The sequence below is a fragment of the Episyrphus balteatus genome, chromosome 2 (genome assembly GCF_945859705.1).
Source record: "Episyrphus balteatus chromosome 2, idEpiBalt1.1, whole genome shotgun sequence".
Taxonomy (NCBI): Eukaryota; Metazoa; Arthropoda; class Insecta; order Diptera; family Syrphidae; genus Episyrphus; species Episyrphus balteatus.
The window spans coordinates 81,662,824-81,678,942 of record NC_079135.1 but is presented as its reverse complement, the minus strand read 5'-3'; the positions used below and the strand labels follow the sequence as shown (position 1 = coordinate 81,678,942).

Genomic DNA, 16,119 nt, shown 5'->3' with positions numbered 1-16,119 from the left:
CTGCGTACTGAAAAACGAAAAGCAAAACGGAATTTTCCACTCAGGATTTTACTAACGAAATTTTATATAGAAAATTTCTTTTCGCTTCAGCAGCGTACTAGGCTTAAAACGAAAAATCTTGGCTTCAAGACAAGCCAAGCTGCTGAAGCAAATAAATATTCCACACCTAAACGTTAATCCAGTTCCAGTTTGGAATTTTTTTCATACAATTACCTGTACCGCCGCCGCTTATACCCTTTGGTGTGGTCAAGCCTTGACCAAACCGAAAGGGTATGCGAGTGTTCATGTGTATCCAGCTTTAAAATATATTTAACCTAAACACCTCAAACTTTAATTTTTATTCACCACTTTTAATTCCAACTTTTTCATATTCCCCACACAAAACTTCAAAAACTTGTATTTTCGCCTGTCATTTGTCGAATGTGGAAGATTTTTTCTTCGTATTCGGTGGTCAGCAGTAAATTAATTTTAACTGTGTACAATAAAGAAAAAAAAAAACTTTAAACAATCGAATCGAATTGTTCCAATAATTGTGACTAATTTGGTAAATAAAGTTTTATAATATAATCCTGCGGCAAGTGTTAGGTATTCTATTTTATTAAGTTTTTTCCAAACACTAATTATTTTTTACTTGATGTTTCTAGTTTTTTTCTTTTTCATTTTGTATTACATTTTGTTTATGTGGCATTTTTTCTGTGATGAAACACACAAAAAAAAAAAAACTTTCCCGGTGTTTTGGGGCTGCATTTTTTCTTTTTCTGGGGCTTCTGATTTTCTTCCAAAACGTCCGAGTTTTCTTGATATTGTGTGGTTTTTTTTTTTTTTTTGAAAATATTTTATAGAGTGAGTCAGGTTTTCTTGTTTTCAGAGAGGCTGACAGGAAGAAGAAAAAACAAGAAACAAGAACAAATTGAATATAATTTGATTTGTAGCTGATGGGCGTATAAAGTTCTTATCTTTTACAAGTTTTATTTAAATTGGGCTAAAATTTATGTTTATGCTTTCTAGAATTTATGTTTAATTAAGCATAGCATTTCGAATTCTAAACTTTTCTCATAGATTTTTGCTAGCTTCTTCTATCTTCATTATGCATACATGTACATATATATATATATATTGCATACACAATGTAATTATGTACATATCTATATACGTGAAGTTGAAGCAGCGAAGTGCAACGAATCTCCTACACACATACAGAATCAGTGTCAGTCTCAGTTCGCAAAATGTTCAAATGAAAAAAAATATTCATTGAAAATAAATTAAAATTCCCATTTATTTTGTGGGAGATATCTATAATGATGAATTAATTGTTTTAAACTCAGTTTTATAGATGTTGTTTGTTGTTGATTTGAAAACAGGATCTCTGATGAAATCTATAATTTCATGATTTGAAGATGAAGAAGATAGGTAGTTATATTGAACTCAAAATCACTTTCTATAGTTAACTAACATTGATCTCTGACTGATGGGCTGAGTCATTTATTATGCCTATTCATAAAGTAGGCATAGAGATTATTTAACTTACACTTTTTAATAGACGCTTAAAGCGAAAATTGATCATTTAAAATTTAAATTTTAGATGATTGACCTTGCAGGAGATGATAGAATTATCTTAATTCATTTAAAACAAAATGAAAACCTGTAACCGTTATATTTCTTTATAATTAATAAGACGAACCAACTTCTATAGACAAAAAATAGTAAAATATTTAAAAAATAAAAAGCACCTAGAAAATAGTGCTAATGTTAAATTATTTTATGGGTCATTTGAACACTTGTAGTTTAGCTTCGGTTCGCGGACCGTTCCGGTTGTCAACCATTTGAAGGTGACAACCGAAAGCTACCAATATAGAGGTCTTATATCTGTGATCAAAAGCCATAACCGCCTAAGTCGAGTTAGGAAAACAAGGAATGAACGATTTTATAAAGCCCTCCGGAAGGTTGGCGAAAACCACCTAAGTCGAATTAAGAAAAATTTGAGCTGACAGAGCAGTAAATTAAGAAATGCCAAGTTTGTTGGTGAGACTATATCTATAAAGTCCTATATCGACGATTAGGCGGTTACAAACAGGTGTTAGTCGATAATAAAAGTATTCCTAAATCGTTCCTCGTAGTTAGCTAAGCAACAAAATAAAAAATGACCAACAGTTTTAAAATCTACTCATTTTCGTTCCATCACTCCAGAAAAAAAGGTAAATCCGAGGTATAATACTGATTGGAGTGAAGAAAATGATACTTTGATGAAATTCTGGTGGTAATTTTCATTAAAATAAAAAAGTGTGATTGATAATGACATTTAGAACTAAAAACTGAAACACAATCACGCTTTAGGGCGTCGCTTCGTTGCGTTACGTTGAGAAATCCTCAAAGCGCGCTTCTGTCACTTTGACTTTGAACAGCTGATTGCAACATAAAATCTGCTGTCAAATAAAAAAAACACAGTCACTCACAAAATTATTGGGCCAAGTCTTTATCTTGATTTAATTGTGGAAAAATGAAAAAGGATAATAATGTGTTTAAAAAATGCATAGAAATTCGTTTATTCTTTAATCCTATAGTTATAAAAACAAAACCAATCAAAATATATTGTTTTTAACAATAAAACTCAGTCCAAAACATCATTAAATTTTTTTTGTTTTTAATACGTAAATTGTTTTGATTTAAAATATCTCGATGTCGTTTTTTTGTGCAAAATCTATATAGAGAAATTTAAAAACACACATAGTATTGCAATAATTTATTTTTTTTTTATTCACATTTGGCGCAATAATAATGTGGGTGACTGTAACTATGTCTGTTAAATGTCAGAAAGCGAGCAAAAGTTCAGTCTGGTTGAACTTTTGCTCGCTTTCTTACGTTTCCTTACGTTTGTCAAAAAAAGCGTACGTAAGAAAAGCGTCATTGTGTGAGGATACACAGATTTCCTATAGTTGAACTTTTCGCAGTTGTCAAAATCGACGGCAAAGCGTGATTGTGTTTCAGCTTTAATAAACTTGTGGAATGAAAATCTATCGATAGTTTTTTAAGCTATCGATGTACGCGATAGTTTTTTTAAGCTATCGATGTACGCGATAGTTTTTTACTATCGATGTACGCGATAGTTTTTTACTATCGATAGACTATCGATGTTTAAGCAACCCTATTCTTTAAGAACGTGTTACTTCACTGTTTCAACTGGGTAAAACACTTCCTTAAAGTCAGAATTGAAGAACTAGATCAAAACGTAGAAACAAATTTATGAATTTTGATGCATCTTCTAAAAACTGCTAATGATAGCTGAACTCCATTGGGCTCCAGTATCAACTGCAAAGTACTTTTTAGTACTTCTGAATACATTTAAAGGCATTTTTTCTATAGAAGAATAGGAGTTGAGTGCAATCAGAGGTACTTAGCATTTTATTTTATTCCCTTGGTGGAATAAGTTTAACAGAATAACGAGTATAAATAAAATTTATGCAGTTACCACAATGTTAGGTGTCTTATTTTCTATAGCGGTTTGTTCGTCAAGTCCGCATTTAATAGGTTCTTAAATAGTCTCTTGCACATGAGTACACACACTTTTTTTTTATTTAACAAGAGCTGATATTCTGAATTCCAATCTTTCTCTAATTTGTATTTTATTATAATTATAACCTTAATTTTTAAAAGATGCATTATTTTTAAAATTTCAATTTCAAATTTAGGTTAAGAATATGACATTAAATAAAACATAAAATAAATTGAAATTTATTAAATTAAGCAGACAGATGAAAATGTTAATACAAATTTCAAATATAAATCAAGAAGTATATTTTATATTTTATTTTAATAATAAACAATATAAATAGGTCTTTTTAATGAAGGAAAACTAAAACAGAGAAGATCAGCACAAATACGTGAAAACTGTCACAACTAAATATATCAGAAAATTACATCTTCATGTTTTATCGGGTTGACCGTTGCCTATCAGTTTTGAAACATCAATTAAAAAAATTGTTTGCAATGATTTTTCATTCATATTTTTGTTCGCATTCTTATTTTTTTTTTATACGCTAATGAGGTATCCGTCGTAGCGGAAATTTTTCCGATTTCACACAAATCGGAGAGTTTTTATCTGCCGGAAGCACTCCTTGAAGCATAATTCGTTTAATAATTCGGCTGACTAAGAAGAATTTTAAAAACTTATTTTATCATATTTTTGGCCAAATAAAACAAATCAGCTGATGATTGAAACAGCAGAGCAGAAAAACATGAACTAAACCGTGTTTGATAACTTAAGAATAATAATAGTAATTTTGACTATATGCCTGTAAGACCTAAGGTCTTCTAAATGCATATACACAAGGTGTCCCTTATTTTGAACGAGGCTGAATTAAAAATTGTATACGGGCTCCAAAGTTTCTAAATAAATTAAAAAAAAAATATTCTCAAAGTTTTAAATCTCTTATTATATATACCCGTGCCTTATTAATTTTCAATGTTTCTTGAAAACTGTAAACGTTCATAGAAAATTAAAAAAAATTAATTTTAATTTTTTAGAAAAATGTTAAGCCTTAAAAAAAAATGTCAATATCATGAGTATACATTTGTAAATATTTTCGAATCAATTAATTGAAGGGTCCAGGGGAAAAACGGCACATGTCCACTTTTTGTCAAAAATAAACTGATCATGAGGTTTTGTAGTATTTACTTAGCACTATCTAATGGGATCCTCACTTTTATAAAACAATTTTAAGCCTTGCTGAAAAAATAAACGAATTGTGTGCTTTTTGTTCTTAGTCGTTTGGAGAACAAAATTTTAACATGCGTTTTTCTCGAAATTAGTTAGAATGGACTTGTGCTGTTTTTCCCCTGGACCATTCAATTTATTTCTTAATTTATAAAAGAATATTCTTTTTTCTTCATTTATAATTAACTAGTAAAGCCTAGTACGCAGCTGAAGCGAAACGAAATTTTCCATAGAAAATTTCGTTAACGAAATCTTGAACGAAATTAAATTTGTTTTGTTTTTGCACTAAAACTTATTTTCTGAGTTTTTTTCTTGATTTTTTTTATTTGTACTTTTATTATTTTTACTTTGCTTTAATTCCCGATGGTATTTTTTCGTTAACATGTTCGCTGTTGACTTTGGAGACTTCAAAATTTTTCGTTCCGCCTCATAGACCGAGAGCCGGGAGCAGATTTCTTGCGTGAGAGGTAACCGATTCATATGAATGTCAGAGGTAGCGTGGGTAATGGTGATGACGAATACCTTAGTCTGCCTGCATTTATTTGGGCCGTTGTCGAGAAAAAGCGCATCAAAAGTACCATTTTTCTGAAAATCGATTTAGTGAGGGTAACCACTTAAAATTTATTGATAACCAACGCCACACACTCACTGATAACAAATATACCAATGGCAGACATTTTAAGTGTGGCCAAACCCTCGGCAGACGGTTTTGAAAATGCAGTTTTTCTGAAAATTTATTTATTTTACTTTTTCACATAACTCGCGTATTATTGGACCTTGTCCAAACAAACTTTTTGAAGTTTTTTTCCTACAGATCGAAAACGGTCTGTAAAATCGAAAAACCGTTAATGTAATAAATGAAGGTAATAAAAAGATCTACAACTTTTACTCCAAATTAATTTTTAAAAAAGCTCAAATAAAAGAGATATGACGAAAATAAGAAAATCACCCTTTGACTTGCTTCAAAAAAACCACCCTAACTCTTAAACCGAAGGTTTAATCGAAAAAACTTATTTAACATATTCTGTAGGAAATTTAATTATCTTTAAGATTGCTATACAATTTTTTCTGCTAGGTCCAATAATACGCGAGTTATGTGAAAAAGTAAAATAAATAAATTTTCAGAAAAACTGCATTTTCAAAACCGTCTGCCGAGGGTTTGGCCACACTCAAAATGTCTGCCATGGGTATTTTTGTTATCAGGGAGTCCACCGCTACAGGATGCGACTAATTTTAAGTGGTTACCCTAAATAAATCAATTTTCAGAAAAACTGCATTTTCAAGACCGTCTGCCGGGGGTTTGGCCACACTCAAAATGTCTGCCATGGGTATTTTTGTTATCAGGGAGTCCACCGCTACAGGATGCGACTAATTTTAGGTGGTTACCCTAAATAAATCAATTTTCAGAAAAACTGCATTTTCAAGACCGTCTGCCGGGGGTTTGGCCACACTTAAAATGTCTGCCATGGGTGTTTTTGTTATCAGGGAGTCCCCCGCTACAGGATGCGATTAATTTTAGGTGGTTACCCCAAAGTCTAAAAACGCAAAAAAAAAACGCATTTTCGGGACAGTCTGCCGGGGGTTTGGCCACACTTAAAATGTCTGCCATTGGTATATTTGTTATCAGTGAGTGTGTGGCGTTGGTTATCAATAAATTTTAAGTGGTTACCCTCACTAAATCGATTTTCAGAAAAATGGTACTTTTGATGCGCTTTTTCTCGACAACGGCCCAAATAAATGCAGGCAGACTAAGGTATTCGTCATCACCATGACCCACGCTACCTCTGACATTCATATGAATCGGTTACCTCTCACGCAAGAAATCTGCTCCTGGCTCTTAGACTATCAGCCTTATATCAATTTTTACAACAATTTGAAGTTTTATATTCCATTCGATATAGAAATAATATTTTATATATTATTTAATACATATCTTTAAAAAATATATTTTTTCTAATTTTTTATTACTTTTATTAACTTTTTTAAGACTTGTCATTTTTATCAACTTTCTTTTTAATAACTTATTTTTTTTTTATAGTCACCCTTTTTGAATTCTCAGTTTTAAAACAAGTGTAAGCTAACCATAAAAATGATGATGACAAAATTTCCCTTCATCTCTGAACACTAGACAAATTCACACACACACACCCACATCGCCTGCATTTACACAAAACAAAAATTGCACATTTATATTCCATTTTATCGAGCGAGAAAGAGTACGATACATAATACAAGTAGAAAACTAACTGTCTGTCAGCCATGTTGGGTGGTAGATTTTTTCGAACACAGTTAACTCTGGACATCGTACGTTGATTAAATAAAAAAATTCCTGGTTTTTCTTTAATTTTTTCAATCCAAAAATACTTTTCTGTGCTAGTTTATTGTTGTATGAATCAATTATTGATAAAAAAGTTTATCTCTGTGCCGCAGGAATTGTAAAAAAACACAAAGAAAACACATTGCATAAAAAAGTTTAATCTTCCAATTTGTTAATTTTTTTTTCTTGTTTTTTTTTTTTTTCATTTTCATTTAAGCTTCAACGCAACGAAAAAGAATAGAAAATTAATTTATATATGTAAAGAAAAATCGAAAAGCTGTACATTTATTAAAAAATAAGAAGAAAGACAGCATTAATAAAATTTCACAAAAATTAAAAAAAAAAAATCCATCGATTTGTGCACCAAGAGAGCAGCATTTCACTCTTTTTAGCAGCAGCTCATTATCTTCGTATATATGTAAAAAATAAAATCCATTGAAAAAATTTGTGTAAAAGTATCGACTCGACTCGACATAACCGGAAAGTGAGTAGTGGGTTAAAGTTATTTAAAGAGAAAAGAAATAAAGGTTAAAATAATAAGAAACGTGAAAAAGAAAGAAAAAAAAATTAACTAATCAACGAAGAAACATCATCCAAAATGACGCAAGTTCTGCCCATACGCTTTCAGGAGCACTTACAGGTGAGTTTTCTTTCAATCAATTTGTTTTATTGCTTTTTCAGCTTTCAAATATGTTTGGTTTATTGATAATTTTTTTTGTACGCCCCTCTTTTTTTTCTAGACATTTTAAATTGTGTTTTTTTTTTTAAATAAATACAAATACAGTAAAACCCGGATAAGTGCCTCTCGCTTAAGTGCCTAACCCGCATAAGTACCTTTGTTTTTTTAGAACCAAAATTTTAAGGATTTTTTCCATATAAAATTCATCTTTTAAGTACCTTTCGCTTAACTGCCTTCCCCGCTTAATTGCCTGGCTTTTCAAATACTTATAATTGAATTTACTTGCAAAAAATTCTTTTAAGTACACATTTGAAACAAGTTTGAACTGTAAGAAAAACTTCGTTTCCTAAACCGCTTTAAATTCAAAAATTCTACTAAAGGTAGAAATTAACTAGTTAGCTATTTTGAACTTTCAAAGTAATTTTGTTTTGTGAATATTATGTTTTTAGTAATCAAATATATTTTTTTTTTATTATTTAATAAATATAGAGATAAGTGCCTATGAGCACTTAAGCGGGTTCTTGTAAGTACCTTACCCGCTTTAGTGCCTGTCAAAATGGTGCATTTAAGGTGAGGTACTTATCCGGGTTTTACTGTATTTTGTATTAAAATGATCATCCTTTAGGGATGAGAAAGGACAATATTTTTATATATTCGCACCACATCCTTCTCTATGTATTTATATTAAAGCGACTTATGTTATGTTTTTGTTGCTATCACACTGCGTTGGGTTTAGTTTAGTATCTTTATCTCCGCGACATTTTTCGGAGGAGTAGAAAGTGAGTCATCACGTGTGCTATCTTTTGGCTGTACTGCTTGCTATCACACAGCCAGTGCTGTCGCTTTCAAACTCCAAAAGGGTAGCACATTTCAATTTTTAATCAACATTGTTAATGGAATAATGAAAAATAACAGAGATAAGGTTTAAATACCAAAATTGTTCTTTTATGAAAAGTTATTTTAGGAAGGTTTTAAACATTTAAAATACAAGATAACTTTTGCAGAGCTTAACAGAAGATGCAAAGTGGAATGTTCACAAAAGTGAGTAATCAATGTTTAAAATTCTTCAGCTTCATTTTTGCATAATAATCATTTTTACCAAAAAAAAAACAAAACCGACTTCCATGAGTCAAAACTGGGACCATGTGGGACCAGGCATCAGCTTTCAACACAAAAAGAATTATGAAAATTGGTTCACTCAGTCCAAAGTTATGAGGTAACAAACATAAAAAAAAAAAAAAAAAAAATACAGACGAATTGAATTGTATAAGTCGGTAAAAAAAAGAGGCGACATGAAAAAGGAATAATTGAGGAAATAGAGGGATGTTATGGCAGGAATGAGGTTTGGAAGTTTTACCAGAAGGTAAAAAGAACAGCGCCAAGTTGTAAACCCAGAACTGAAGCTTACAAAGATGACATTGTAGTAGAGCAGGCATGTCAAACTTGCGGCCCGCGGGCCGCATGCGGCCCACAACGAATAACTTTGCGACCCAGCCCTGTCCACATTTTTATTAATTTTGAGTTTTAGATTATAATTTAGATTTTATGTTCACAGCTTTTGACACACATGCACCCCCTTTTTTTCCTAATCAACAAATAAATATGGGACAAAACCAAACAAAATAGTAAATTTTATAAGATCTTGTGGCTTAAATCAGAGTAAGTTATGTGATTTCTTAAAGTGAACTAAGAAGCGAATATTCTGAGTTAACCTACAAACGATTTTGGGGCTTTGGAATTTTTTAGTTTTTAATGATAAAAGTCTTTAAACCAGCATGTCTTGCTATCTAATATGGTTGCAGAGTTTATAATTCATGATACCTACCTACCTAGATGTAGCAAAACATTAATTGAGTTAAACTCAAAACTGCGAGTAAAATTCATAATAATTATGAATATGTGAACAAATGCAACATTCAAATGCAAATGTGCATTCAAATGCAACCTAGCTCTTTTGGAACATCAGAAGATAAACCAGGATTTGAGTTATCAAAAATACTACGCAAAAAATCTAAACTATAAAATTGAATACGAAAAAGACTTGCAGAATATTTCTTGAAAGACAAGTTCTCTTAGTTTTTTTTTCGATTTGTGTCATAGAATTATTGCCGAATTTGACTCCGAAATAAATTTCAAATTCGTTGAAATGCCCGATTTAGTAGTTTTGTGCACTTGAAAACTGCCATATAAAATCGTTTGCAAATTTCACAGTAGGTACCTGTCGATGCGAGCAGTTATTTCAGTCATTAAGAGGAATGAGTTACCTATAAAATCCTGAATAACTAACTTTGGTCTGAGAAAAAAAAGGTAAATGAAAAAAAAAATAGTTTCCTCATTTTTGCTGTTTTTTTTTTTTTTACAAAATTGTTTTACATATAAAAATTGTAGCTTAACATGTTCTGCGGCCCACACAAATTTTTATCTCGCTGTTTTGGCCCCTTGTAACCATTGAGTTTGGCATGCCTGTAGTAGAGTAACAAGAACAGACTAAGTAGAGAAAGATTACGCAAAATTTTAAACGATATAGTACTGCTAAAGCCTTTACTAAGTCAAAAGCAGACTGATTTTTAGCTAAGTAAATTACTAAAATGGCTTTAGCATTTTACTACAACGTTTAAAATCTTTTAAAGATTTAAAGATTTCATGTTAGTTTTAGATTTTATGGGAAAAAGATAAAACTCAAAAAAATACTGAGCACTTTATTTCTTTTTATCTAGGTATATGAATTATTTTAATTTTTTAGTTTACCTATTTAGTTAGCGAGCGCGTCAATTTTATAATGCGAAATAGACAAAACCTTCACATAATTATACATCTAAAATTTCAAGGGTGAACGCAAAGTTTATTTTATCAAACTTATGCTATATCAACAAAATTTGAAGTTGATTAAATAGTTAACTATTGTTAATTTTTGTCGTTCCTTTAATACAAAAATAATTACGATTTGTAACTATTTGACAGGTGAACATCGTTCCTAAATTCGTTTTGAAGTGTCAAATCGTTACGATTCTTAACTAACTCAGCTCCATGATATGCGTTAAACCCTTATGATATTGTTGAGTTGTCAAAGTGGATGTTTTGTTTACAAAACCAACTCATAGATTTTTTCTTTCTTTTGGAAATAAGCAGAAAAAATGAAAATGACAAGACAGCTTTGTATTTTTATTTTGACTCATAAAACATGATTTTTTTTGTTATAATAATGCAAATAAAAGTGTTTTCAAAAAAAATTTTTTTTGGTTGTTTGACAGTTTAACAATATCTAACAATAAATCGTTCCTAAATGTTTAAAAAAAAAAAAAACTCAACAAATTCTAACAACAATTCTAACAAATGCAACATATTTTATGATATGACATAACAACCATAATTGACTATTATTAGAAAAAGAACGCATCTCATATCTGTACCAAAATTAAAAAGTGTAAATTAAATTAATTTCATCAAATCTTAAGTCTCATTAAAGAAAACTAGGTAGGTTATTGTTTAATCGGCATGATGAATTAAAATATTTATTTTATCATCACCATTTATTTTAATGTACCTACATAGGCACATATTCAAAAATTTTGTTAAAAAAAAAAATAACGAAAACTTAATAAAATACTTGGTACCTAATAAATGCAATTAAATTTGGAAAGAAAATTAAAACATGCAAAAATAATGTTCACATGAAACTTTTCTATGTTTTATAAAAGAATTGTAGCCTGTTTTAATTTCCAGTTATTTCTTCCAGCCGAAGATGTTATTGTCGTATGTTGTTGTTAAGTTTATTCCAGAAAAGAGATTTTGAGAGAGAAAAGTCTATTGTTCTCACAGATTTCTTAGCATGATATGAAATAGGGATTTTTTGGTTTTAAAGTTTAACGGCCGATTTCTTCACAGAGTCCTAACGCTAATACTGGTCCTAGTCCTAAAGTTAGTACTCAAATCAGTACCAACTCATTTCTTCACCCAAGTACTAGGTCCTAAAACTGTCAATTTAGGACCGAGTACTAGTTAGGACCTGGTCCTAGCTAGCTCCTCAAAATCGACTAGTACCTAGTACTAGTACGATTTTTATACCAATCGTTAGTACTCAGATCGGTACCAAGTGATTTCTTCACAAAAGTCCTAAGCCTTAGTACTGTCAAATTGGTACCGAGTATTAGTTAGGACTCGGTATTTATTAGGACCTCAAAATCGGTAGTCTAGCGGTTAGTACTTCAATCAAAGCAATGGATTTAATTATTTTTAAGAGATATCTGGCAGATTTCTTAATTTCTTGGGTATTGTTGCACTTGACAAGTGCGTTTTTATTGATTTTAATGATTTTAATGAACATAATAATCTATTTTTTGCATTAGATATAATTCATGGATAATAACGACAAATACGTTCATCTGCCGTCAAAAATTGCAATAGCAAAGCAATTTTTGAATAAATAATTATGAAAGAAAAAATCGTTGGCACTGCATTTCTGATAGGAGAACCATGGTTAAGTATACATATAAATGGAGTCACCTACATACAATATTCACTCAAAATACCACCTTTCGGTACCATTAACGGGCAGAGGACAGGTTTTAGAATTTTTGAAAACCATCTTCCAATTTCCAACGCAAAATGTATTTGCAAAAGGATTCTATTTACAAATAGTATTGAAGATTATGCTCAAACTTGTCATCATTCTGTTCGTCCTATGACTGCTATAAAAAAAAACTGCACGAAAACAATAAAGCTGCAGTTTTTCAAAAACGTTATTTTTATTTAGATCTGAATGTACATTATGAACACTTTCCCATAGCCAACCTATGTATATTCTTTGGTGAACTAGTAACCAGTCTTGTCGACACTTTTGTATACGATCCAGACATTATCTTCATTCTTGATTGTGACAGTTCTTAATAGAATTTATCTTCTGTTCTTGTTGGCTTCTTTTCAATCTTCACAATATTTTTAAAAAATTATTGTAATGATTATTTCATTAATTTACTGTTTTTTGTATATTTTTCATTTGGTTTAATCTGCTGAAATATCAAAATAAAATATTTCAAACATCAAAATATTGTCAGAATGACAGACCAGTTTTATACGTATTAATTCTTAGGACTGCGTTGTGAATTTAGATCAGGTCCTATATATGTGAAGAAATGATCGGGTCCTAACTTTTCCTTAGGACCGAGTACTAGTGCTAGTACCTGGTCTAGCTAGACCGGGTACTAAGCTGACTTAGGACTTATGTGAAATTGGCCGTAAGACTGTTTAACACAAAAATATGTTAGTTAAAAAAAAAAAACATTTACTTTATTTTTAGCCTAGTGTCATACTAAATCGGTTTTAGTTTTGCATGAAATCGATGTTTAGTTTATTCCGTTAAATACTAACGATATATCGTCTAGAATTTCGCACCTTAAACAATGGCGCAAAATTATAAACAATTTTATGCGAAACTAAAACTGATTTAGTATGATACTAGAACTAGGCTCTTGGGTCCTGCGGAATAAAGAATAAAAAAATATCACCGAGATGTGATTATAGATTATAGATTAGCATTTTTACTAGCTACTTCCTTCAAGTTTGTTACTGTTGTTTGTCTCTTTCTGGTTTTTCTCTATACGGAAAATAGCAGCAAAACTGCAAGAATGAATAGTTTAGTCAATTAGGATGATATGAAAAAAGTTTTGGTGTAAGATAAGTTTGGATGCAGCATTGAAGAGGGGTTTGTTCTGATTCTGAGTATAAATCTCAGTGTGTGGTTGGTCTTGTGAGGGGGTCCGCCTTTTTGAAAAACGCGTAATTCTCAATATCTCGAGAACGACTTGTCGCACAGGAAATTTGCAAGGACCTTCTTGATGGAAAATATAATTATCTTTTATTCTTTAATACGTCGTTTTCTTATATGTGGGGAATAACTGAAAATGTGATACGTTGCGGCGCTCTAACTCGGAAATTATAACTGTTATAGGAAAACGATGTATTAAAGAAATTATGATTTTTTGTGCGACAAGTCGTTTTCCAGATATTAAGACTAACGCGTTTTTAAAGATTGCGGACGCCCCAAAAAACCAATCAATACGCAAACCGAGATTTATACTCGGAACAAACCCTTCATCAATGCTGCATGCAAACTTATCTGACGTCACAACTTTTTTTTAACTCCTCATTGCCTGAACTATCATTTATCTATACTCACAGTAATGCTGCTATTTTCCGTATGGGGAAAATCCTTTGTGTTCGAATATCATCTGGTGGCTACACAAAAAAAAATTCGATGCAGTTACGTGATCGAGTAGATTCCAGGGAGTGAATCATTCTTGTACTTCGTTTCTAATTCATACATACAAACTATATTTTGCAAACAATTGGCAGTTGCTAAACAATGAATCAAACTGTCCTTAATTTAATTCGAGTTTATTAAGAAAAAATATCGGCTTGTGAAACTCCTTGACATTATAAATAATGACCATGAGCCATGGGTCATGACATAAATCAGTCTTCGAGAATATTGGTTTGTTTCCAAAATTATACATATGTACTTCGGTTTCTCTTTTGAGTAAATTTTTATTTAGTTTTCCATCGTGACATGCAGGGAATTCGTACACAGTGTTGCTTTGAAAACATTTGAATTAACAAACTTGCAGGTGTGACAATTAAGTTAAGATCGGGATTGTAAGCTAGTTTTAAAGTGAGATGTGCTCTGCTCAGCCCATGGCTTGTCTTTGTTTTTTAGCTAGATCGTTTTCTAAGCTTGCTCATTTTTGAGCTTGAGATTAAATAGGGTTAGTTTTATTTATATAGTTCTATAAAAGACTCTAACGAATATGAGCAGAATAACAATGGTGATTTTTTTTCAAATACATACCTATTAAAAGTTTAAAAAGAAGAAATCAAAATTATAATAATGTCTAACTACTTCTTATTATGTAGATATGTTGAAATTTTCGTGAATTTCAATACAATCTTTCTCATTGGTTGTCATCCGTTGACTAAAACATGAAACGTGTCCTTTTTTGCATAGCACTTTATCCATTAAATTTTCAGTTTTTCCATGACTGGGGGCGTTTTAGGATAATACTGCTTCTACTATCTTCATCCCCCCAAAACAAACACTTTGACATTTTTCTAGGTCACCTATATGCCGTTATATAAAACAAATCGTTTATTTTCCTCTGGAATACTTATTGAACTGCAGATTTCCACATTTTCGCACAAATGTGTTTGTAACACCAAGTAAAAATGTGATTCTAATGCACTTTCACACATCGTTTGACGAGAAATGACTTTAATTATAAACTTTTGTTTGTCTTTTGAGCCACATGCAAAAAAAAAACGAAAAGTATCTTAAGAAAACAATATAAAATAAAATCTAAAAGAAAAGAAAAATAGTTGAATGCTCTATGACATAATACTAAAAGCGCATGCGCTGTTTTTTTCATTTTTTTTTGTATGGTTGTTACCTCAACATAAAATCGTCTGTGCTATTGTCCTCTGGTCCTTCTAAGGCCATTCAGAGAATTTTAGATTTAGATTAAAAAAGAAAAGCTATAAATATTATATGAGTTACTTTTAATGCAATAAATATGCTTTCCTGTACTCGAAAAGCAGGGTAAAAATCCTTGAAAGTTTTTTTTTGTGTGATGATTATTATGTCGTTTTGATTCCGATTTAAATGAAATATTTAAACGAGTGCAGGGACTAACAATAAGTGCAGGCACATTATAAAAGTATCGTAGTCTTCAAGTGACCACCTGCTTAGTTCATTTTTAATTAATAAAAAGCGACACACGAATAGTTTGCATGAACTTGCTTCGCTTTTTTGTGATAGATAGAATCGAATGAAAAAAGACCTTTCGAGAGACATTCAAGTCCGTATATTTATGTACTGCTTTCATATTTTTGATTTATAGATGAAGTTAGAATTTATATCAAAACATCATTTTGTCATTTATTTCAAATGGTAATTCAATAAGAGTTTCTTTGATTTTATATTTTGTTTAAAAAAGTATAGAGTAAAATCGATAGGATTTTAGAGGCAGAAAATAGGTCATCTAATGTATGTCATAGAAATGAATTTATGAGTTTCGTAGAAAACAAAATTGTTGGCTTAGAGCTCATTTATTGTATCCTAAAAATTCAATATTGAGAAAATATTGTATCGTCTTTTCATGCCAAAAGGCTGAATGTGCAAATTTGAAAATTTTTTCTGTTTTTAAAATTAATCGTTGTTGCCAAAAGTGAATGAATTCTTTATTAGAATTAGAAGTTGTAATATATTAATTTTGGTACATAAATATACTTAATTTAATAAAGATTCCATTTGTTTTTAGCATGTTCTTTTTTCTCCGTGCAGAAGCAGTACCTCTGAAAAAGGCTTCTTTATGGTTTTGACTGGGTTAGAAAACTAAAACAAGAAACCAGAGTGTTTTGTTT

General features: G+C 30.9%; 1 protein-coding gene across 3 annotated transcripts in view; it reads left to right on the top strand.

The window, feature by feature from the left end:
• The first annotated feature begins 396 nt into the window (after positions 1 to 396).
• Positions 397 to 16,119, top strand: part of LOC129908185 (clathrin heavy chain) — a 36,258-nt gene continuing 20,535 nt past the window's right edge. The window contains exons 1-2 of one of the 3 annotated variants that reach the window (XM_055984531.1): positions 397 to 544; positions 7,246 to 7,668. In XM_055984531.1, the coding sequence (XP_055840506.1) occupies positions 7,627 to 7,668 (42 nt within the window). In that variant the 5' untranslated portion in view covers positions 397 to 544; positions 7,246 to 7,626. Of the gene's footprint in view, positions 545 to 6,906; positions 7,016 to 7,245; positions 7,669 to 16,119 lie in introns of those variants that run through there. The other 2 variants (XM_055984534.1, XM_055984532.1) reach the window with 2 other exon arrangements.